A 24,485-nucleotide genomic window follows, 5' to 3' on the forward strand; every position below is an offset into this window, starting at 1 on the left:
AAAAATATTAATTCATCAGATTTTTACAGCACTTATTCTCCAGTGATCCTCCAAGTGTGAGATTTTTAAATAAACCTGCTTTTCTCTAAAAATAATACTGCATCAAAATCAATGTTAGTATAATTTATCATCATATACAAGACTCTAATAACTTCACCTCAAACAACTCATTCTGCAATTCAACTTTTATCATTTTTACATTTCTGTCCTTAGATAGCAGGTCCCTTTTGTAAAAACTAGGATTAAAGTAGGTGAAAGTTTGATAGCTTTGGTTTGGGCTGAAGCTAGATGAGAGGTTTAAGCTTTGAAAGAGGAAAAAAATTATTGACTTATAAGATTTCTACAGCATTTTCCTTCAGGGACCTTCGAGGGTCCTCGGGATAATGAGTGTTAGTGTTTGTGGAGGAATCCCAGAGGTTAAAGTTTGACCAAACAACAAGTTTCACAGAGTCATGAAGCATTTCTCTGACATCAGGAAACCTGAAGTAGATAGTTTAACTTTTTGATCTGGTAATGTTTTCTGGAAACTTCACAGAGCGATCACACAAAGTCAAACAGGCGTCACCGCAGGGAGACGTGTGTGTGGTTAAAAAGGATCAACAGACTCAAACAAACAACGATTACTGGAGAAAACTCAGCGTCCAGTCTGTGACTCTACAGACGTGTCTACCAACCACCTGATGGACTGACAGGATCAGGGGGGACAGGTTCAGGCCTCTCTGTGTCTGGGTGCACTCAGCGCCATCTGGAGGCCATCACCGTCCACCACCGTCCACCACTGTCCACCCCACTGAATGCTGACCCCCTGAGACCGTGTTTGGCTCCTCTCATGAGTGAGCGTGGATCTGTGGATCTGTGGATCTGTGGAGCTGTGGATCTGTGGATCTGTGGATCTGTGGATCTGTGGATCTGTGGATCTGGTCTTATTGAATCTGATGATCCATTACGGCTCAGACGGAGGTCCTGCTCCCTCGGGGCGGAGGAGGTGCTGTGTGGGCTGTGGGGTGATCACATGGAGATGACAGTCCCTGCTGACTGTATCAGCAGCCTGTGGTTAATGATGTCCAGCCCGCCCCCTGCTGCGTGGCGTTCAGGGCGGCTGCTACCACCCCTCCTCCGTGGTTAAAAAAAGCGGCGTGCGTGATGAACGCAGCCTCTGCTGGGTAATAAAGAGAGCGCTGCATATGTAAACATGCTGCAGACACAATCAGTCATCAGCAAATGAGGATTTATACCTGCAATAAGGAGCCGAGTGGGGACGGGTGGAGATGATGGATGGAGGTGGAGGGATGCAGGGCTTGGAGAGAGACAGTCTGAGCGTGCTCAGTGAATTACAGCGGGAAGAGGAGCGCTCATCATCCGTCTGAGCTCAGCCTGCGCGCTCCGTCCTGATGATTCATGACTTTATTTAATCTCTAACCTGATTAAATGTAGATTCTTCAGTTTGACTCTGGATTTAATTATGTTCACGGTTATGAAGGTAAATGTTGGAGGAATTAAGCTGAACAGGAGCTGTACACAGCACACCTGTACCGTACTCACCTGTGTGCCCCTCCCTCCACTGAAGCGTCCTGTCCTCTGTCCCCTCCCAGCGAGCACCTCTCCTGCTCCTTCTCCTTCTTCCTCCACGGGGAGAGCAACGTGTGCACCAGCGTGGAGATCGCCCAGCACCAGCCGGCTTACCACGTCACCGAGCAGCACCTGTGCCTGGCCCAGAGCTCCGTCACACCTGTGCAAGGTAACCACACCAACACCACCACCCACACAGAGCATGCACTGCAAAATAAAAAATAATAATACAACGACGAGGAGACTGAAAAAGGCTCTCAAAACGCTCTGCACACTAAAAATAAAATAGTTAAATTCCCCTCCTGAGTCAGAGCAGTGTCTTTAAACTTTAGATCTATCCAATCACAGTTATCGTTGAATAAATGACTTAACAAAAACGACCTGTGCTTCCATTTTTATACATTTAAAGTTAAACTCAGAGTAAAAGCAGTGAATTCACTCTGAAACACTGTTAGATAAAAATATCACCATCTAAGGGAAATAAATCAGAAACTCTGTATTGATCTCTGAGGGGAAATGTCTTTTTAGTTACAGCTGCTCTCTTCAAAAACTGTTAAAATAAAAAGTACAAAATATAAAATATTAGAAAGCAGGAAATGGAAGCTTAAATTAAACTGAATAGAAGTGTAATATAAATATATATATATATATATATATATATATATATATATATATATATATATATATATATATATATATATATATATATATATATATATATAAATTTATATTTATATATAAATATAAATATGAACATTTACTAAGATTACTTTATAAAATAGAAACATAAATAATGGATTATTTAACAAATTCTGTCATTAATTATGTTGATTAGACAGAAGTTAATTATCCCACTGAGTCCAGAGTGAAGCTGAAGACACTCAGAGTTGAACAGTCTGATGGCCACAGGCAGGGGGCGCTCTGTGCCTGGGTGAAATCAGTCTCTCACTGAATGTGCTCCTATACATAAGTAAAGTAAAGCAAAGTAGAGTAATGTGAATTAAGTAAAGTAATGTAAAGTAAAGTTATGTAAAGTAAAGTAAATTAAGTAAAGTAAAGTAAAGTAATGTAAATCAAGTAAAGTAATGAAAAGTAATGTAAATTAATGCAAAGTAAAGTAAAGTAGAGTAATGTGAATTCAGTAAAGTAAAGAGTAAAGTAAAGTAAAGTAAAGTAAATAAAGAAAAGCAATGTAAAATAAAGTTATGTAAAGTATAGTAAAGTAAAGTAAAGTAAAGTAAAGTAATGTAAATAAAGTAAAGTAATGAAAAGTTATGTAAAGTAAAGTAAAGTAAATTAAGTAAAGTAAAGTAAAGTAAAGTAAATTACTACATAAATTACTAGTAAATTACATACAGGATGATGTATAAGGTGCTTGTGTAAAGAGGTGACAGGACATGACTTTAACAACACAACACTAGTGACACCTAACCCTAACCCTAACCCTGTTGATCCTGGAGGTTACACACAGCGTTTTTGTGTGTTACAGTGGGGAAAATACTCTTCTTCTGTGTTATTGTTCTTAATTCACCATAATCATTATTTATGGACCTGAACGTTGTGATTTCTTTTCATGTGTGGTTTATTGGAGTTAATACCAATGTCTGGGAGAAACTTTGTTTGAATTGTTTCTTTGCTGTTTTTCTCTGTCTGAGCGTGAAGAAAGACCCTGACAGAGAATCAGGTTTACTCTTCATCAGCTGGTCATATCTCTGTTTAGTGTTTTGTCCACAGTGTGTGTCTCTGAGCCGCCTGGTTGATAACAGTCTGTGGTGTGTGTGCAGTGATCCTGAGCCCGTACGGTCTGAGCGGCACGCTAACGGGCCAGGCCTTCAAGATGAGTGACCCCGCCACGCGTAAGCTCCTGGAGGAGTGGAGCTACTTCTACCCCATGGTCCTCCAGCCCAGGGACGGCAGCGGAGACAGGGACAGGGACAGGGGGGACGTGGGCCAGGCCTTCGATCGCAACGGCCACGTGGCGGTGGAGGTCATCGTAGGTAAGGAGAAAACACCGGGACGGGTCTTTGAGGGTTTCTGTTGTCTCCTAACGAGGGCTGCTTCAGGTTTTCATCTTTAGTCTTCATCTTTATTAAGACGTGTGTGATTTAACCTGTTGATAGATCCTAAAGCAAAGTCGGCGCAGGTCTGATGGTTAGAGGTGTCTGACACTTTTGGTGCTTTTAACGGCACTCAGCCGTGATCCTCGCAGTCTTCAGCTCGTCTGGAGGAGAGGGATCAGGAAACAGGCAGAGGAAGGATGGGGAATTGGAGGTTAAAGCCCCGGGGAGTCGCTCTAATAGCTTTGTCTAATCAGTCTGATCCCTCGGCGCCGCTTTGACCTGATTATCATCAAACTCCTTCAGTTGGCAGCAGAAAGAAAAGTGTCGTCTTCACTGATGCTGGAGGTAGACAGGCAGACGGCGAGAAGGAGGAGAGACTGAGCGTTTGATTCGTCCAGACCAAGACCTTCCTCACAGGACGGCGTTTTAAAAATCCGATCGTTCAAACGTCGTCTTCTTCACCGAGCCGTGGTCGATCATATCCTCAGATCTTTAGTCCGTAGTGAAAGCTTCGCCATGTTTATCCGCTGTCAGTGAGCGCTGTTTCTGTTGTCCTCCCCCAGGGGGAGTCAGGATGACCTACCCAGCTGCTCTGGTGCTGATCGCCCAGGGGGACGTCCCGGTGGAGCAGCCTCCACCTGTTCCCGCCGCTCAGGGCCTCAGCAGGGAGCCCAACCACTGCAGCGTGCCCCTCACGCCGCCCACGTCCCCGCAGCAGCCCTGCTCAGGTAACCGACCAATCAGCACTCAGAAAAACGTGTCCTGCTCCTTTAAACCCTGTGCTCACTCCTCCACCCCTCCTCCACCCTCAGCGGACAGCGGCTTCGTGACCTCCGTCTCCAGCGTCCCCACGCCCGACAGCAGCATGGCCGTCCCCAGCATCAGCCCAAAGCATTCTGGGAAGAAGCTGACGTGTCAGGTGGTCCACCAGGCGTGGAGGGAGTGTTACCTCCACCAGCCCCAGTACGCGTAAGTTCATCCCTCGCTGCGTGGTGACTGACCGAGCGGCGCCGCTGGAGCCGTCAGCCTCACGGCTCTGATGGTTTTCCCTCCACAGGCTGAACCAACCGAGCGACGCCACGCCAAAGACGGACGTGCAGAACGGAGCGACCACGTGGGAGTTCAACGACCTGGGAGCGAGGAACTCCTGCAGCTGCTCCAGGTACGACGATCTGCTCGCCGCCCGTGTTCGTCTGTGTTCACTGCAGAAATGATACACCCTGAGGGATTAGATATATAGATATAGATAAATAAATAAATTAATTAATTTATTAATTAGTTAATAAATAGTGAAAATAAATAACGTTAAAAAAAAAGAAGTGAGCGTATGAACGGTGCGACCTTCAGCCGCTCACTGACGGATTACTGTGACGTTAAACCGTCTCCTCTAACAGCCTCTGATCCTCTCCGTCTTCTCTTTTCACCGTCTGTTTCTCTCCAGGCTGAAGCAGCAGAAGCAGAGTCCGACCCCCACGTCCACGTCCACCCCTCAGACCAGTGCCAACCCGCCCCAGTCCTCGGGGCCCTCGTTGTACCCCCCCTCGGCGCCCAAACACAAAACCAGCGATAAGTCAGAGAAGGCCGACAAGCAGTCCAAGAGGCCGGCCGCCGTCCCCTTCCACCACCGGCTCTCCCTCACGCAGGAGGCCCCCCTGGAGCAGGACTCCCCAGGGGGGCCCCAGCTTGGGGGTCTGGTGGCGCTGGAGCCCCCCATGGAGCCTCTGGCGGCCCTCCCGAGCTGTAAGTACCCCAAACCGCTTTCCAACGGCAGGAAGGCCTCAGAGCCTCTCCTCCACTCGCCAATGTCCCCACTCCCCCCGACGCTGAGCCCGCACCCCAGGGTGCCGGACCCCGAGGTCCTGGACGGGCCCGTGGACATGCCCCTGTGTCAGGACGGAGGCTCAGGGATGGGGATGATGACGAGCGAGACGGCGGCGTTCACGGCTCTGCTCAGGCAGAGGGAGGGCGGGGCCGGGTGGTGGAGAGGATTCAGGACTCCTCAGACCGATAAGACGGACTGCAGACCCCCTGAGCTCCCCTCAGAGACCCTGGAGGAGGTGAAGACGGACTCAGCTGCAGAGGGAGCTCCTCTCAAGAGGTGAGGAGGAGACAAAGGATGAAGGAAGATCCGGTAGCCTCAGGTTTTTGACTCTCTGTCCGTCTTTGTCTCCTCCAGACTCTACGCCCAGACCCACAGGAGGTTCAAGATCTCCGAGGAGAGGGTGAGGGACCACATCCACACGCTGGGCCTCCTCCAGGAGCCGGGGGTGGAGGCTCTGCGCGAGCCCGGAGACGATCCCTACGACTTCAAGGAAGGAGACATCGAGTACACGTTCTCCACCTCCAAGAGGCTAAAGGGTCAGGGGCGGGAGCCCAGCAAGAAGGTCAAGGTAGGACGGGACAGGGACCAGGGAAAACCTAGACCAGTACAGGGACTCTGATTCACCCTCAGACAAAAACAGTTAGTTTGACTTTGAAAGAGTATTTTTACATGAAATCCAGAAGAGAAAGACTTTTATTTTGTAGGAGCATCACGGTTAAAGTCTTTAAATGTTTTCACGTTTTCCTCTGATCGATCAGGCAGACGAGATCACCAGCAACGGAGCGCTGCCCGACGGGAAAGACGCCATGTCCATTTTTAACTCAGCTCCAAAATCAGGTGACACACCTTCATCACCTCCCTCTGCAGTATCCCCCGCTGCAATGAATCATGGGTAATCTGGAGCCAGTGCCTTCATTAAACACCTTTGGTCTTTCAGATGATTCAGGACAGAACGACGGCGCCGCCAAACCAAACCCCTCCCTGACCAGAGAGAAAGACCTGGTGGTCAACATCTCCGACCTGGACAACATCTTCGACGAGGAGGAGGAGGAGCTGGGGGTGAGTGATGCATCATGGGCCGTGTAGTTCAGTCTCACGTTCATTAATCTGATTAATGAAAAGCAGAGATCTGATGGTTTCATCTGGTGTGTAATAATTTGTAGACTGTTTACCCCAACCAGCACTCCACCAAGATCCCCCCGTCAGCAGAAGAGCGCCCCCTGGGGAAGGAGGGCAGAGTGGCAGTCCCTTACCCATCCAGTGAGCGTTTGGTTCAGTCTCCTTCATTCACTTTGAGCCAGCTTTGTGTAAAACTACTGACAGAGAGCATCCTGGGTAATCCACTTTTCTTTCCTTCCTCATCTCCTTGTCTCCTCTCCTCGTCTCCTCCCTCCTTCCAGCAGTAGCAGACCTCCAGCGGATGTTTCCCACGCCTCCGTCCCTGGAGCAGCACCCAGCTTTCTCCCCCATCATGACGTACCGGGACACGCCGAGCCAGGAGCCGCCTGTCCCCAGCGGGGCCGTGGACCACCTGCCCCCTTTGGCGCCGGCGCAGACGACTGACCCCAGGATGGAGGTGGAGGAGGTCATGGTCAGCCCCAGGCCGGAGGACATCAAGGTGAGGATCAGAGGGGTTTACCTAAGTCCTGATGGTCAGGTTTCTGCAGGGTTACATTCTGCATTAACATCAGTAAACTCTGCTTCAGACTGAGGAACATGTTCTCCATCAGGGGGCGCTGTGGGGAAACATGTCAGGATGGTTTAGACCAGGATTGTTCTTCATTTTCAGAGTGTTTGACCTGAAAACAACATTTTAGCCCCAGATATTTCTGATCGTGTGTTGTGAACATCTCTCACTGCGACCTGTGGCTCAGTCAGATGTGTGCGCCCCCTGCTGGCTCTCTGAGCTCGTTACAGCTTGATCACAAATAATCACCTGCAGACCACAGGTCCTCGTCACTTCAGCTGGATTCACGCTTTCATCTGGCTGCAGCTGTAGATCGTGTTGGATCAAAGTCCAGTAACACAGGGAGTCTGCGGGGTCCTAAAAAGTATTAAAGCTGATTAATCAACTGTGGGAAAATTAAGGCTTTTAAAAAGTATAAAAAAAAGTCTTAATTGTGGTTTTATGAGGTATTAAATTTTGTTGGTGTTCAAGCTTTGACTCCAAACGTATCCATGAATATTTGTTTTCCTCCTTGTGTCTGTTACAAACTAACCTGTCACCTCAGACACACAGCTCCAGAAATCCTTCACAGAAACATCTGTTTGGAAAATGTTTTCAGGGTCTGAACCTTCAGAAATAACCTCACCTGGTGATTGGACGATCATTCTGCTCCTTACACTCATCACAGACCAGCGTGTGTTTGTTTTGAAACAAATTTCTTTGTTCAAATCAACTTTTTACTGGAAACAACATGACGAGATGAGGTATTTACAGTTACGTAGTTACGTAGCGCTGATGTTTGAGATGTGACAACAAGCAAAGTTGTCATTTTCTGCGGCGTGGGCTAAACGTAGCGTTAGCAGCCCAACATATCTGTAGGCTAATGTGACAAACTCAGTTTGTACAGGAGTTTATTCGCCGTCTGTATGTAACGCTGATAGAAAGCAAATTACACAATCTGAAGCACGTCCTAAATTTAGACAATGATGAAATAAATTCATGTTTTTTTCTGCACGTTGGCCTGAAACGTGGTCTGGTCTGATAACAGCTGTTACTTGTTGTGGGAATGGGAATGTCAGTTAACCTGCTTTTAGTTTCATTTATTCCTTTAAGCTTTATTTCTTCTTAGTTTACCTCATTTATGTTAAAATCTAAACAACAGTTGTCAAGGATCGGTTTCTAACAACAGTTTAAAGACGCGTTAGGGTCTAAAGTCTTTTTGAAAGGTTTTTAAAAAGTCTTAAAAAGGTTTTGAATTTAACCTCAGGATTTCAGAGTATACCCTGAGTAATGGCGTCAGTGTCAGCGCCATGTGTAACACTCCTTCACCGCCTCCTCCTTCAGCATGTATTGTGATCGTGAATCAGGAAATATAATCTCATAAAGGAGCGCTGCCAGAGGAGCGAGCTGTGAGGAGCGCGCTGTGAGGAGCGAGCTGTGAGGACGTAGAGTCCATAAAGTGGAGACGCGGCGTGTTTTATTATGTATGTTTAGTGGGATATATCCTCTTCCCTCTGTGAGGTCATAAAATAAAAATATAAATGTTTAAACTCAGCTCTGTATGAAATCACATAAATTTACCACGCTGTGCAGAGGATCACACCTTCATACAGTTCATCAGGTTATTCACTGAGCTCACGTCTTTAATGTGGATCATACAGTAACCAACGTCCTCTACAACCAGAGAGACTCTTAAAGGGACAGTACACTGCATCCTGAAGAAGGAGGTTTGTTATTTGGAGTGAGGTCAGCTCAAAAATAAGAGATACACAAACTTTCTGACTTCAGTTTGTGCAAAGAGGAAGAAAAGTTTCCTAAGGAGCTAAATGTGTTCACATTTCAAGAAGCAAAAAGAGTTTTAACTGATCTGTAAAGAGTTTCTGACTCATCTTTAGGTCGTTTTTCTGACGCTCTGTTTCTCCTCAGCCTCACGTCGGCTCCTCCATGTTCGCCCCGCTGTCCTGCCTGCCCAGCCACAGTCTGCCCCCCCTCAAGATCCCAGACCAGTGCTTCTACCGCCCGTCCTGGTCCCTCATGCCCAAGATGGAGCATTTCTCCGCCATCATGGCGCCTCAGAGCAATGCTTTCATCAGAGACGGATACACGTGAGTAGACCTGACCACCCTCTGATGGATGTGTGACCTCTGACCTCTGTCAGAGCCGCCCAGACCGGGTTCAGTCCTTTAAGGATCGGACTCTGATTCCTTCTCTGTGTGTTTCAGGAACGTCCCCAGTGTCAACGCCCTCACAGACCAGGAGTACGCCCAGATGAGCGCCACCACGGCGTCCGTCAGCACCACCGTGGGGATCCTCCCCTCCCCAGCCACCCCACGTTTCTCCGTCCCCACGCCGCGAACTCCCCGGACGCCCCGGGGGATCAACGCAGCCAGCTCGGGGCAGGGCTCGGTGAAGCAGGACGGCACGGAGCTGAGCTCGCCGGTCTCCACGCCCTCCACCAGCCTCCCCCTCAGCTCGGTGGAGCCGCACGCTCGCCCCGGGCCGTCCCTCCCCGAGGCCCACAGCCTCTACACCGTGCTGCTGCTGTCAGACTCCGTCCTCAACGTCTTCAAGGACAGAAACTTCGACAGCTGCTGCATCTGTGCCTGCAACATGAACGTGAAGGGAGCCGACGTGGGCGTGTACATCCCCGACTCCACTTGCGAGGACCAGTACCGCTGCATGTGCGGCTACAGCGCCATCGTCAACCGGCTGCTGGCCCACGGCACCGGCCTCTTCCTGGAGGACGAGCTGGACATCTTCGGCCGGACCTCGGAGGTGGGCCGGGCCGCCGAGAGGAGGCTGGCCCTGTGCCGGAGGGACCCCACCATGGGGGACCCCAGGGCCAGGAGGCTCCAGGACGCGGCCCCCGCCTCCCCGCTGGTCATGGTGCTCCTGCAGGAGCAGTGCTCACAGCCCATCTCCTCCCTGGCATCGCTGCACCTCCCTCTCAGCTGTTCCTGCCATGGCCGCAAGGGGGCGCTGCTGCAGAGCTGGATGTGTGAGAAGCAGTGGGCCGACGGCAGCGACGCCTGCGTGGAGTGTTTCAACGCGCTGGAGCAGGGGCTGCAGTACGTCGACAACTCCACGGGCGGGAAGGTGGACCAGGCCGTGGTCCGGAGCACCGCCCTGCACTCCTGGTCCCACACCGACGGTGAGGAGCGCCACCACAGATCCACACCTCAGAGAGAGCTCCGCCCCCTTTCAGAGCGAGCTCCTGATCAGAAACGCCTCAACCACACACACCGCCTGTGTGTTGTTGTGCCTGTGTGGAGGAGCACGCTAACGTGTGTGTGTGTGTGTGTGTGTGTGTGTGTGTGTGTGTGTGTGTGTGTGTGTGTGTGTGTGTGTGTGTGTGTGTGTGTGTGTGTGTGTGTGTGTGAACCCCTCAGTGGTGGAGATGAGCAAGCTGTCGTCCCAGGACATGGTGCGGATGCTGCTGTCTCTGCAGCCGTTCCTGCAGGACGCCATCCAGAAGAAGCGGACGGGGCGAGCGTGGGAGAACATCCAGCACGTGCAGGGCCCGCTCACCTGGCAGCAGTTTCACAAGATGGCGGGGAGAGGCTCGTACGGTAGGTGGGCCTGCAGGGGGTCAGGGAGGGTCAGTGAAGGATGGAGAAACTAACCTCTTCCTGTCCCTGAAGGGTCCGAGGAGTCCCCGGAGCCCCTGCCCATCCCCACCGTGCTGCTGGGCTACGACCGCGAGCGGGACTTCCTGGCGCTGTCGCCGCTGGCGCTGCCTTTCTGGGAGAAGCTGCTGTTGGAGCCGTACGGGGGCCAGCGGGACGCGGCGTACTTGGTGCTGTGTCCCAACAGCCCGTCCCTCCTGGCGGCGGCGCGGGCTTTCTTCCAGGAGCTCAGCACGGTTTACGAGGTACGAACTCACGTCCTGAAACATCCAGAGAGCAGGAAAAGGTGGAAACTGTTTCTCATGAGAGGACAATCTGTTTCCAGACCTGCCGCCTCGGGAAGCACCGCCCTCTGGCCAAAGTGTCCAGGGACGGTTTCCTGCGGGTGGGGGAGGAGGTGGAGGCGGAGAAGCTGGAGGAGCTGGAGGTGGAGAAGTGGTTGACGGGAGCCTGGGCTGGACAGCAGCACGCCGACAACCTGAGCAAGCTGAAGCTCTACGCCTACGCCTGCAAGCAGCAGCTGGGTGAGAGGACGCCCCCTGCTGGGCGTTAGCTTCACACGGCGTGTCGGTTTGATCTGTTTTAACTCGTGACACACAGGCTCCGCCCACAGCGCCCGTCCTGCTCTGACACCAACACCTGATAAACCTGTGGAGCACCAACAGTCAGACTGGAAACTGAGGATCAATCAGATTTAATGATTTCATGAAAACAGGAGTCAGACTTCCTGCTGCTAACGAGCCGATAAATGTCTCAGTTCCTGAATGTTAAAGTTTCTGAATGTTAAAGTTTCTGAATGTTAAAGTTCCTGAATGTTAAAGTTTCTGAATGTTAAAGTTTCTGAATGTTAAAGTTCCTGAATGTTAAAGTTTCTGAATGTTAAAGTTTCTGAATGTTAAAGTTTCTGAATGTTAAAGTTTCTGAATGTTAAAGTTTCTGAATGTTAAAGTTTCTGAATGTTAAAGTTTCTGGTTTAGTTTTTAAAGGGTCAGGGTTTTAAAGGTTAAAGTAGCTCAATCAGACATTAGCATAGCTAACTAGTTAGCCATGGTCACTGTTTGCTGGGAGTTTATTCATTTCCTGTTGAACTGTGTAAAGAATCTGATGCTAATGTTAGCGGTTTAGCTAACCAGCTGAAACTGTTGGTCTAACCTGGTTCTTCTGGGTCCAGGTCCCCAGCTGTCCACCCTACCTCTGGACAGCAGTCTCCTCGTGGCCCCTAAAGTCCAGCCTCCATCCAACCCGCCAGCCCCGGCCCAGCCCGCCTCCTCTGGGCCGCCCCAGTCCTGGGGCCCCGATGGTGAACCAGCTCCAGGAGCCACGGGGTCAGGAAACGATCCGAACCCAGCTGGAGCAGCTCCGGGTCAGACAGGGGAGGCGGTCCAGGCCAGCGACCCTAAAGGGCCGTCCTCGGTCCCAGCACCAGCCCCGGCACCAGCAGAACCCCCTGAGCTGTGAGTAGCAGGAGCGCCCCCCTCCCTCTGAGGGCTGCGCCTCCCTCTGAAGGCGGCGCCTCCCTCTGAAGGCCGCGCCTCCCTCTGAGGCCGCGCCTCCCTCTGAGGGCCGCGCCTCCCTCTGAAGGCTGCGCCTCCCTCTGAGGGCCACGCCTCCCTCTGAGGGCCGCGCCTCCCTGTGAGGGCCGCGCCTCCCTCTGAGGGCCGCGCCTCCCTCTGAAGGCTGCGCCTCCCTCTGAAGGCTGCGCCTCCCTCTGAGGGCCGCGCCTCCCTGTGAGGGCCGCGCCTCCCTCTGAGGGCAGCGCCTCCCTCTGAAGGCTCCTCCTCGTTACAGTCAGAGTAAAGCTCCTTCTCTCTGCTCCCTTTCAGGACCTCTGAGCAGGCCAGGATCGGGATCCCCACGGTGCCGGACTCTGCGGACAGCCACGCCAACCCACCAGCCATCGTTATCTACATCGTGGACGCCTTTCTGGGCGGAGCCAGGAGCGAGGGAGGAGAGGAGGAGGAGGGCGACGAGGCGGAGGCGGGGAGCTTCTGGCTGCTCGGGCTGCTGCGCTGCTACACGGAGATGCTGCAGACGTTACCGGACACCCTGAGGCCTGCACTGGTGCTGCAGGTAGGAGGAGCCTCAGAGGTCAGAGGTCACAGCTGGAGGTCACAGCTCTTCTCTCCTGTGACATCACCGTTTGTCCTCCTCAGGTGGTGCCGTGCCAGTACCTCCTCCAGCCGGCCAGCGGGGAGAGCCACCTGTACCTGCAGCGCCTGCGCTCCCTGGCCTTCTCCTGCTACTCCCAGTGCAGACGCCTGCTGCCGCAGCAGACACACATCAAGTCCCTGACCGGGTTTGGACCGGCGTCCATGGTCAACTCCGTCCTGAGGAGTCCAGAGGTGGGCGCAGAAAGCTGCCGTTTGATTGGTTCATGCTTTGATTTGTCTCTGATCACATGGTTTCATTTCCCTCCTCTTGGTTTGAAGCATCCCAGCCCGCTGCAGCTCTACTCCGCCCCCTTCATCCTGGGCCCGACCAGAACCAAGAACCCCGAGCCGGGGGAGATCTGGGCCGAGCCTCCTCCAAAGTACAACGTCCTGTTTGTGGGGTACTGCCTGTCACATGACCAGCGCTGGCTCCTGGTGTCCTGCACTGACCAGCAGGGGGAGCTGCTGGAGACGTGCATCATCAACATCGACGTTCCCAACAGGTGAGAGCGCGATGATGCGTTTCCTCTGGGCTCCGGCAGAAACGGCGTTTTCTGACTCTGGTTTCTGTCGACCTCAGGGCGCGGCGGCCCAAGGTGTCAGCCAGGAAGATGGGTCTGCAGAAGCTCTGGGAGTGGTGTGTTGGCCTGATCCAGATGACATCACTGCCATGGAGGATTGTGATTGGTCGGTTAGGGAGACTGGGGCATGGGGAGCTGAAAGGTAAGAACACGTTAAAGTAATATTATAATGCTGTTTGTGGGAACACCTGTTAGAGTGATCAGTCCATGTTCGTTAGCTCAGAGATCATTAGCAGGTTTTCTTCTAGCTTTAGGCCTGTGACATTAAATATCAGAAAATATCAGAAAATATCACTAAGAAATGTAAGAAAACTCAAAATGTAAGATGCTACATTTTTGTCATTTTGGAGGTAAAAATAAAAATTAAAACAGAGGGTAAAGTTTATATAAAGTAATGCAAACAGAAAATCTTTTTAAGGTCCCCACAGTGACTGAACCAGGAAATATAAAAAAGGCCTCAAACCACCAGAAACAAAAATAAGACAAAATCAGATTAAATAATTCAGATCAGAGATAAAAGTGAAGATCCTGCCCATGATACTGTCAAAGAAAAAAGTTAAAAATAAAATAAATATGAGTGAATAGATATCAGTATGATCTTTATCTCATTTCTTGTTTGTATTTTTGTAGTTTCTCCCAGAATTCATGTTTTTAGTTATATTTGAAGCGATTTGTTTCTGTTGAGGTTTTGTGTTAAAGAGCAAACAGCTGCAGACGCCATGAACAGGTACGTTACAACCAGATTAAAAAAAACCAACTTTGGGAAGAAATAACATCAGGTTAACTCTTTGATTTTTGGTTGTTATTAGTGATGTTTGACACCACTTTTTATGCAAACTGATACCAGTACAAGTACTCCTTCTTAAATACTCACCGATACCGAGTACTGATACTACAAGTACTTTACATACATGAAATTTCAACTAAGTCTCTCTCTGAGTTTAGAAATGTTTCTGATAAATATGAAAAAAAATAACATTAAAAGTGCAAAATAAAACTAAAACCTGTCAGAGTTTAAGTATTTTTAAAGTAAACTAAAGTGAAAAATTTAACAGTGTAACTGTAACTGTCCCTGGTTCAGTCATGTTGTATAGAAAGGACCTGGTGCACGTTTGCCGTGGTGTCAAACTGCAGCAAGTAGCACCATCTAGTGGTGAGGAGGACTTACTCCATGTAAGGTTTTATTGCCTAGAGCAGGGATGTCAAACTCCTACCCTGGAGGGCTGAGAGGCTGCAGGTTTTCTTTCCAACCAAAAACTGCACCAGCTGATTTCACTGATCAGTCCCTGCTCTCTGATTGAAGATGAGGTAATCAGTGAAATCAGCTGGTGGAGTTTTTGGTTGGAAAGAAAACCTGCAGCCTCTCAGCGCTCCATGGCACGAGTCTGAGACCCCTGGTCTAGAGGATCTGCTGCTGGTATCTGCAGACTTCACGAGTGCAGATACTTTAAAAGAAGGCTGGTATCACTCTGGTATCGGTGTTGGGAAATACCTGGTTATTATCAAATGTTTATTCAGTAACTCAAACATCAGGATTCATCCAAACCAACTTTATTCATAACGCTCTTTAAAAACAACCACGTCTGTGAACACAGGCTGAACGGGTCGATGAGATGAAAGATAAAAACAGACTCGTGAGAGGAAACTCACTGAAACAAAAACTGTGACTGAGAGACATGATCTGTTTTTATACACACCTTCATTTTTTAAAGCCTGTCTCCTCCTTCTGTTCCTCCTCTGTCTCCTCCTTCTGTTCCTCCTCTGTCTCCTCCTCTGTTCCTCCTCTGTCTCCTCCTTCTGTTCCTCCTCTGTCTCCTCCTTCTGTTCCTCCTCTGTCTCCTCCTTCTGTTCCTCCTTCTGTTCCTCCTCTGTCTCCTCCTTCTGTCTCCTCCTCTGTCTCCTCCTCTGTCTCCTCCTCTGCCTTCAGACTGGAGCTCCCTCCTGGGGGAGCACTCTCTGCACTCTGTGGGGCGGCAGCTGAGGGAGGCGTGTCGTATCTGTGGGATCTCGGCGGCGGACTCGCCGGCCATCCTGAGCGCGTGCCTGGTGGCCATGGAGCCTCAGGGCTCCTTCGTGGTCATGCCTGGTTAGTGATGGCGGGGTGTGGGGGCGGTCTGAGTGTTTGGTGATGGAGCGATGGTTAACTCAGCTTCCTGTCTTCCTGCAGACGCCGTGACCATGGGCTCGGTGTTTGGCCGCAGCACGGCTCTGAACCTGCAGACGTCTCAGCTGAACACGCCTCAGGACGCCTCCTGCACGCACATCCTGGTCTTCCCCACGTCTGCGACCACCCAGCTGGCTCCCAGCTCCTACCCCACAGAGGACAACAACGGTAACACGGACACCAGCAGCTTAATCCATGTCTGAGTGTTCAGGAGTGTGTGTCACCAGCAGGGGGCATCGTTGAGCCTCACATGTTTCTCCTCTGAGCTGAGGGTCTGACGGTTTTTACCCGGTTTCCTCCACAGATGACATGTTCGACCTGCCGTTCCCTGACGAGCTGGAGAACGACATCGGCCACGACATGATGCTGATCACGGGGAACCTCCACCCCTCCCCCAACACCTCCCCCGTGCCCTCCCCCGGCTCCCCCTCTGGGATGGGGATGGGATCACATTTCCAGCACGCCAAGGTGAGTCTGACGCTCCGTGTGATGATCAGAGGTTTACGCACGGGACAACGAGGGATGACAGTCACGTTTTCAGGATAAAGTCTCAGAGTTTTTGTGTTTGTGTCCGTGCTCAGAGCCAGGGCGAGCGCCTCCTGTCCAGGGACAGTCCTCCTGAGGAGCTGAAGCAGCAGCCGCTGGCTCTGGGTTACTACGTGTCCACGGCGCAGGCTAACGGGCTCCCTCACTGGTTCTGGGCGTCCTGCCCGCAGGCCGAGAGCCAGTGTCCGCTCTTCCTGAAGGTTTGTGAGGAGACGACGTCAGCTCAGAGAGGTTCCCTCTGAGAGGTCGGGTCTCTGACGTTTTCTGTGCGTTTCTTCCTCCCAGGCCTCTCTTCATCACCACATCTCCATCGCCCAGACGGAGGAAGTGATGTCAGACAAGACCAAGTGGACCCCCCACCCCTTAGACTCAAAGACCACCTCTGATGTGCTCAGGTAGACTCAGATTTTACCGTCTGCAGATCAGTAAAAACAGGAAGTGAGCAGCTGTTTTTTTGGTCTTTGTTTGTTCGTTGATAATCAACAATCTGCTCAGTTCAGACTGTTTTTATTAAAACACAAACACATTTCTAGATTTCACTTTTCACTGTTTTCACAAATCAAACCACCGAGTTAAACATGATTTAGATATAAAAACTTTTTTCATTGGTTTTATTGACTAAACTAAGGAAGATCCACTTACAGCTGACTTTGGCAGTTTTCATCCTAAGAAATAAATGAAGAGTGTCTGATTTTTATGGCAGCTTTATTTTAACAGTGATAGAAAGAACATCGAGGAAAAAATCGATTAAATTACATGAAATGAAAAATAAATATTAATTTGTATTTCATTGAGGGAAGTAAGTATTTGATCCTCTACCAACCATGAGCAATGTTGGCTCCCACAGACCACTGACAGACTAATCTCAGTGAAGTCGTTACCTTCATGAGAGACACCTGTCCCAAAGTGTCACCTGTATAAAAGCCACCTGCCCACAGACTCAGAGACAAACCAACGTCTCCACCACGGGTAAGACCAAAGAGCTGTCTGAAGATGTCAGGGACTAAACTGTTGACCTACATGAGGCTGGCATGGGCTAAAAACCATCAGTGAGAGGCTGAATGAGACGGTGACGACTGGAGGAAGAACAACATGACTGTCAGTCGACCTCGGCCCGGGGCTCCGTGCAAGATATCACCTGGTGGGGTCTCAGTGATCCTGGGAAAAGTTAGAGATCAGCCTAAAACTATCCAATCCACTTTATTTATATAGCACATTTTTAAAAACATTAAAGTTCACCAAAGTGCTGCACAGTTAAAATAACATAAAAGAAATAAAATCAGTTTAAATAACACATAAAAAAAAAAGAGTCATAAAAAAAGGGGTTAAGACCATAAAGACATAAAAGGACACAGATCACACAACTCTCGTGCTGAGTTAAAAGCCAAAGAATAAAAGTGAGTTTTAAGACGTGATTTAAAAGTGGTTAGGGTTGGGGATGTTTTTATATTGAGTTGGAGATCATTTCATAGTTTGGGAGCCACCACCGAAAAGGCTCGATCACCTCGGGTCTTTAAACCAGTTTTTGGGACCAGGAGGTGAAAGTGATCAGCTGACCTCAGGGACCATGAGGGGGTGTAAATATGTAAAAGATCGGAGATGTACTGAGGTGCTGATCCTTGAAAAGATTTAAAAACAAACAATAAAAATTTAAAATGAATCCTAAAATGAACGGGAAGCCAATGGAGGGACTTGAGGATCGGAGTGATGTGTTCATGCTTTCGTGCTCCTGTTAAAAGACGAGCAGCTGCTTTCTGGACAAGCTGTAAGCGCGCGAGAGAGGCCTGATTTACACCAACGTACAGAGCGTTACAGTAGTTCAGTCACGTAGAAATAAAAGCATGAATTACCCGCTCAAAATCGATAAAAGATAAAACCGGTTTAATCTTGGATAAAAGCCTGAGATGATAAAAACTAGATTAATTTGTTGATCCAATTTAAAAAACCTGTCAATCTTTACACCAAGATTTAAAACTGTGGGTTTAAAATAAGGTCAAAGAGGGTCCAGGTCCCTGAGAGGGGCCTCCTGGGCTCCACTAGGGACAAAAATGATCAGTTCAACTACAGGGGAGGAGCTGGTTAATGAGACCACAGTCACCAAGAAAACCATGGGTAATACACTGAGACGTAATGGTGTAAATCCTGCAGAGCGCGCAATGTCCCTCTGCTCACGAAGGCTCACATCCAGGCCAAGTTTGTCAATGAACATATTAATGACTCTGAGAGAGGCTGGGAGAAAGTGCTGTGGTCAGATGAGACCAAAATCCAGCTCTTTGGCCTCAACTCGACGCGTTTGGAGGAAGAGAAATGCTGAATATGACCCAGGAACGCCATCCCCACTGTCAAACATGGCGGTGGATTAAGGGATGTTTCTCTTCTAAGGGGACGGGTCGACTTCACCGCATCGACAGGAAGATGAGCGGGGCCATGTACCACAAAATCTTGAGTGACAACCTCCTCGCCTCCACCAGGACACTGGAAATGGGTCGTGGATGGGTCTTCCAGCACGACAACGACCCAAAACATCCAGCCAAGGAAACAAAGGAGGCTCCATAAGAAGCACATCAAGGTCGTGGAACGGCCGAGCTCGTCTCCTCACCTCAGTCCCAGAGGAAATCTATGGAGAGAGCTGAAGCTTTGAGTTTCCAAACACCAGCCTCAAAACCTCCAGGATGTGGAGATGATCTGCAGAGAGGAGTGGGCTGAAATGACTCCAGAAACGTCTGACTGCTGTGCTGCTAACGAGGGTTTTTCCACCAAGTGTTAAGTCATGTTTGCTCGAGGGTTGAATACTTATTTCCCTCAAAGAAATATTTGATATTCTTTCTAACACTGTTAAAATAAAGCTGCTATAAAAATCAGACACTCTTCATTTATTTCTTAGGATGAAAACTTTCAAAATCAGCGGGGGGTCAAATATTTATTTCCTCCTCTGTTTACTGTCAGAAAACATAAACAACAACAAATATCATAATGAATACAAATATAAAACATGTTCATGATAAAGTCACACAGAGGAAAATAAAGAAAAATCAAGTAAAATTTTAAAACTCATCTTTTTTTGTTTGTTTGTTTTTTTAAATCCCATATTTCCTTCTCCCAGGTTTGTGTTGGAGCAGTACAACGCCCTCTCCTGGCTGACGTGCACACCTGCCACTCAGGACCGTCAGTCCTGCCTGCCGGTCCACCTGGCGGTCCTGACCCAGATGTACAACGCCATCCTGAACATGCTCTAACAGAGCAGGGGGACTGGTTACTGTACTCTCTCTGAGCCTGCACTTCCTCCTGCTGGGCACCAGAGGGCGCCACAGCTCCTCTGCTCTCAGACCTGAGGAGGAGCAGGAACAGGAGGAGGCTCTGAGCGATCCTCTTCCTGCTCCTGGAGCAGTTTGTGTTTTTAACGCCGCTCTGAGGAGGAGGAGGCGTGAGGATCCACGCTCCTCAGACTCACATCACGCCGTCCTCCCTCAGAGCAGCGCCACGTTCACGCCGGCGTTTGAAGCATATCTGAAGACGACAGGAGGACGTCAGCGTACAACCAGCAGAAACGGCGTGACGACACACACACGGCTTTCCTTTGCTCGGCGTGTTTTTGTACAGAAGAAGCCGTCACGCTTGGTGAGACGGGGTCGCTGAGACTCCCCCTTCGCCCTGACGGGGGCAGCGTTTGGCACTTTTATCCTCATCTTCCAAAGTGTTGCAGATACGACCGCAGCGGAGAGTTTGACAGACGTGTTGTTTGTAACGTCAGGCCAACCTTTGCAGAGAGCGCAGACGTTCAGACGTATTTTTAATATTTAAAGCCAGAAAAACAAAAACTCGTCCCTGTCTCCTGATTGGCTCGTCTCTGTCCTGGGATCTGGAGTGAAAACGGTTTTAATGCAAATTGTAAAGATGCCATATTTATACGAATTATATGACGTCATAGAATTTGATATATAAATGTATATAGCTAAATATCTATATGAGCTCTTCCCTGCAGGCACGTAGTGACGGAGACGGAGCGGGTCGTCTCTCTGAGGGACAGAGGCTGATCATTTATCCAAAACATTTTAGTTTGTTTTTCTACGATAACGAACATTTGAACGTTTTATTTAATGAGTTTAAATTAAACAAAGTGATGGGGAGGAACAGTTTTCTCTATATTTATAAACTGATCCTCTCCGGCTTTAAAACTTGAACCAGGCAATAGACGGCGGCGGCGGCGGCGTTGAGCAGTGAGAGGTGACAAGGTATTTACGGACGTGGCTCCTTTAAATGATGTCAGCAGAGAGGAAGACGACCATGTCTTCATCATCGTCATCCTCAGTGCGCTCTGGTTCCCTCTCCTGGCATGTTTGTACATACACTCTGTGTCTTTGGGAAGTTTGACAGCTGTACATTTCCTGCTGGCTGGTTTTCTTTCAGTGATTCATATCAAAGTATTTTTTGCTGTGAGCTTTTTTGATATATATTATATACAGTAAAAAAAACTCCTTTATTTACAGCCAAGAGCTTCGATTGCCAAGTTCAGTGTACACAAATGTACAGACGAGGACAAGTTTTCAAAACTTTGTTACATCTGTCGTCACTTTGAATATGAGCAGATCCTCGTCAGAGGCTCTGAGACTTTTACACTCTTTTTTAGTAAATTATTAAAACTCTGCAAAATCTGCCTGTGTCCTGCTTCTGGTTTATTCAAGGATCCAAGGAGCTTTATTGTCATTTCACACATGTAAATACATGAGGTGGAACGAAATCTGAAGAGCTGTGAGCTGCAGACTGAGTCACACTCTGTAATCTCTGTTTCCTCTCTCTGTTTTAATGACACGTTTTTATTCAGGTTTCTGTCTGTTCCCAACTTCTCTCAATGAAACAAAGAAACACTCAAAGAAGCAAAGAGCAGGTAAAACATGAAAAAGATTTCAGCAGTTTTCACTGGAATCCTACAGTTCTTCCCAGATAATAATTAAAATAATAATAATAATAATAATATTAATAATGATATAACAATTATATATAATAATAATAAAAAATAATAATGATAATAAAAAAATAATAAAACAGTTATAATTTAATAGTAATAACAAATATTAATATTAACAATGATATAACAATTATATATAATTATAATAAAAATAAAAATGATAATAAAAATAATAATATAATAATAATAATATTAATAATACAAATTAAAATATAACAATAATAAAAATAATAATAATAATAATAAAACAAATAATAATATAACAATAATAAAAATAATAATAATAATAATAAAACAAATAATAATATAACAATAATAAAAATAATAATAAGAGTTTTTGACGATTTTTCTTTAGACTTTTGAGAAGTTTTCTGTATTTTCCTTAAAAAAAAACAAGAATTTTAATGAAATCATTTTTGAAGCATTGGGTAAAATTTGGCAGAATTTAATTTTGGCAAAATTTTCAACAATCTCAAGATATCCTCCCACGAATTTTATAAAATTATCCCAGAAACCCACAAACTTTCAGGGAGTTAACCTCAGCTTTTGGGAACTGGACTAAAAAGGGAAACAAACTCAGCAAACACAGACGGAAACTTGACCTGAAATATTTTAGGATTTCAAAAAAAAATTCTAAGAAATGTTGGAAATTACAGATTAACCCCCTGATTAATTTTTCCAGAAATATTTTCAGGATTTTTCCTGAAGATTTTTCTGAAATCTTCTTATATTACATGCACACACATACACACACAGACATATTGTGTACAGTGTGTGTTGTAACCTGAAGGAAGTTTTCCTGAAACTTTAGGAACAGTTTAAGAAACTTGAGATTTTTTCAGGATCTCTCCTAAATTAAAAAAAAATTAAATCAGCTGGAGGTCACCGTGAATGAAGAGGAGCTGGAGTCAGAGGCTGCAGCTGGAGGTCACCGTGAATGAGGAGGAGCTGGAGTCAGAGGCTGCAGCTGGAGGTCACCGTGAATGAGGAGGAGCTGGAGTCAGAGGCTGCAGCTGGAGGTCACCGTGAATGAAGAGGAGCTGGAGTCAGAGGCTGCAGCTGGAGGTCACCGTGAATGAAGAGGAGCTGGAGTCAGAGGCTGCAGCTGGAGGTCACCGTGAGTGAAGAGGAGCTGGAGTCAGAGGCTGCAGCTGGAGGTCACCGTGAATGAGGAGGAGCTGGAGTCAGAGGCTGCAGCTGGAGGTCACCGTGAATGAAGAGGAGCTGGAGTCAGAGGCTGCAGCTGGAGGTCACCGTGAATGAAGAGGAGCTGGAGTCAGAGGCTGCAGCTGGAGGTCACCGTGAATGAAGAGGAGCTGGAGTCAGAGGCTGCAGCTGGAGGTCACCGTGAGTGAAGAGGAGCTGGAGTCAGAGGCTGCAGCTGGAGGTCACCGTGAATGAGGAGGAGCTGGAGTCAGAGGCTGCAGCTGGAGGTCACCGTGAATGAAGAGGAGCTGGAGTCAGAGGCTGCAGCTGGAGGTCACTGTGAATGAAGAGGAGCTGGAGTCAGAGGCTGCAGCTGGAGGTCACCGTGAATGAAGAGGAGCTGGAGTCAGAGGCTGCAGCTGGAGGTCACCGTGAATGAAGAGGAGCTGGAGTCAGAGGCTGCAGCTGGAGGTCACCGTGATGAAGAGGAGCTGGAGTCAGAGGCTGCAGCTGGAGGTCACCGTGAATGAAGAGGAGCTGGAGTCAGAGGCTGCAGCTGGAGGTCACCGTGAATGAGGAGGAGCTGGAGTCAGAGGCTGCAGCTGGAGGTCACCGTGAATGAAGAGGAGCTGGAGTCAGAGGCTGCAGCTGGAGGTCACCGTGAATGAAGAGGAGCTGGAGTCAGAGGCTGCAGCTGGAGGTCACCGTGAATGAAGAGGAGCTGCAGTAAAAGCCTCTGAAGGGTCACTTGTCCTGATGGGATGGTCTAATGGCCGTGGCAGGAGAAGACGGCGGACCCTAATTGACTTCCTGTGTGTTTTCCACAGGTGGCCAATGAGACCATGAGCGCTAAGTGGCTGGCTCTGGCCAAATGGCCCTCGACCTGGACAAAAGGAGCCGGGCTCTGGCTCAGCGTGGCATTAGCAGAAACACAATTAGAAGTCTGCAGCGTTTTGTGTCGCTTTTCAGCCGACGAGGTGGACAAGGTTGCTGAGAAAAGCTCTCTAATGGCTGGAAGAGGCTGGAAGAGGCTGCACTTAACCCAGGATGACTGTTGCCATGACACAGAGAGCAGAGACTTCCACCACAGAGAGCAGAGAGCAGAGACTTCGTCCACACGGAGCAGAGAGCGGCGTGCAGAGAGCGGCGTGCAGAGAGCGGCGTGCAGAGAGCGGCGTGCAGAGAGCGGCGTGCAGAGAGCAGAGAGCAGATCACTGTGGACACGTCTGAGACCAACAGTTAGCATCACCTTCCTTTATCCAAACTCAGTGAGGAGACAAACCTGAGCTTCACCACTTTCCAAGAAAAGAACCACGGGCGCCATCAGGCTACATCCACTAGCTACAGGCTAACTATGGAGAAATGCTAAGCTTGTGTCTGTGTCTGTTGTTAAAAACCTCCAGCTTCACTCAGCTCAGTAATAAACTTCATTTGGTGCTTTTTAAGAACAGGGTGACACAACTTTACGAAACTAAAACTAAGATTAATGTGAGGAGGCCGAGATTAAAACTACAGAAACAACAGGAAACAACCATAAGACACAGGATCTGAGGCTGAAAGATGGATCATATTCAGCTTCAGCAGCTTCAGCGACACGCCGCCGAGACACGCCGCCAAGACAAGCCGCCGCCTCCACAGAGCTGCAGCTGGCGGCTGTTCTCTCACATGTCTTTGTAGACGCCATTAACGCCGCTGCTCCCGTTACCTTAGAGAGAGGGAAGGGTGGACACACACACACACACACACACACACACACACACACACACACACACACACACACCTTGCTGTCTGCCTGTGGTCTACCATGGAGGCCTGAAGTCTTCGTGGTGGGTCTGGTCTCTGTGCAGCTTTGATGTGTCTCTCAGGTCAGTGGGGGGTCTGAGGGGCTCTGTGGGGGTCTGAGGGGTCTGAGGGGGTCTGAGGGGGTCTGAGGGGTCTGAGGGGGTCTCAGGGTGATGATGTCCTCCTGACTGAGCTCTGGTTGGACTGGTCTACACACAGTTTCTACACTCTGCAGCAGGGTCCAGGTGGATCCCTGAAATCCAGCTCTGGTCTGGGTCCAGACTCGGTGCAGAGTGACCCACAGCTTCTGTTCTCGGCGTCTCTACAGTCTCAGTCTCACGCCAACAGAGGGCGATAAAACCTCTGCAGGATTCAAAACTGCCCTCTCCTCTCCTGGATCAACAGCG

General features: G+C 48.9%; 1 protein-coding gene across 4 annotated transcripts in view; it reads left to right on the forward strand.

Moving 5' to 3' along the window:
- Positions 1 to 20,824, forward strand: part of LOC141805253 (mediator of RNA polymerase II transcription subunit 13-like) — a 94,106-nt gene extending 73,282 nt beyond the window's left edge. Inside the window, exons 5-31 of one of the 4 annotated variants that reach the window (XM_074690177.1) lie at positions 1,593 to 1,738; positions 3,354 to 3,566; positions 4,193 to 4,357; positions 4,442 to 4,598; positions 4,687 to 4,791; positions 5,071 to 5,727; positions 5,806 to 6,019; positions 6,210 to 6,288; positions 6,389 to 6,510; positions 6,615 to 6,711; positions 6,852 to 7,069; positions 9,044 to 9,222; positions 9,340 to 10,268; positions 10,507 to 10,686; positions 10,759 to 10,988; positions 11,069 to 11,267; positions 11,915 to 12,197; positions 12,567 to 12,813; positions 12,897 to 13,085; positions 13,173 to 13,396; positions 13,474 to 13,616; positions 15,402 to 15,560; positions 15,642 to 15,806; positions 15,943 to 16,106; positions 16,220 to 16,384; positions 16,470 to 16,579; positions 19,288 to 20,824. In XM_074690177.1, coding sequence (XP_074546278.1) covers positions 1,593 to 1,738; positions 3,354 to 3,566; positions 4,193 to 4,357; positions 4,442 to 4,598; positions 4,687 to 4,791; positions 5,071 to 5,727; positions 5,806 to 6,019; positions 6,210 to 6,288; positions 6,389 to 6,510; positions 6,615 to 6,711; positions 6,852 to 7,069; positions 9,044 to 9,222; positions 9,340 to 10,268; positions 10,507 to 10,686; positions 10,759 to 10,988; positions 11,069 to 11,267; positions 11,915 to 12,197; positions 12,567 to 12,813; positions 12,897 to 13,085; positions 13,173 to 13,396; positions 13,474 to 13,616; positions 15,402 to 15,560; positions 15,642 to 15,806; positions 15,943 to 16,106; positions 16,220 to 16,384; positions 16,470 to 16,579; positions 19,288 to 19,420 — 5,872 coding nt within the window. In that variant the 3' untranslated portion in view covers positions 19,421 to 20,824. The remainder of the gene's footprint in view (positions 1 to 1,592; positions 1,739 to 3,353; positions 3,567 to 4,192; positions 4,358 to 4,441; positions 4,599 to 4,686; positions 4,792 to 5,070; positions 5,728 to 5,805; positions 6,020 to 6,209; positions 6,289 to 6,388; positions 6,511 to 6,614; positions 6,712 to 6,851; positions 7,070 to 9,043; positions 9,223 to 9,339; positions 10,269 to 10,506; positions 10,687 to 10,758; positions 10,989 to 11,068; positions 11,268 to 11,914; positions 12,198 to 12,566; positions 12,814 to 12,896; positions 13,086 to 13,172; positions 13,397 to 13,473; positions 13,617 to 15,401; positions 15,561 to 15,641; positions 15,807 to 15,942; positions 16,107 to 16,219; positions 16,385 to 16,469; positions 16,580 to 19,287) is intronic. The other 3 variants (XM_074690178.1, XM_074690179.1, XM_074690180.1) reach the window with 3 other exon arrangements.
- The last annotated feature ends 3,661 nt before the right edge of the window (positions 20,825 to 24,485 follow it).

Source organism: Halichoeres trimaculatus, unplaced genomic scaffold (assembly GCF_033239565.1).
Source record: "Halichoeres trimaculatus isolate MK-OKI-2021-1 unplaced genomic scaffold, fHalTri1.1 fHalTri1_scaffold_16, whole genome shotgun sequence".
Classification (NCBI taxonomy): domain Eukaryota; kingdom Metazoa; phylum Chordata; class Actinopteri; order Labriformes; family Labridae; genus Halichoeres; species Halichoeres trimaculatus.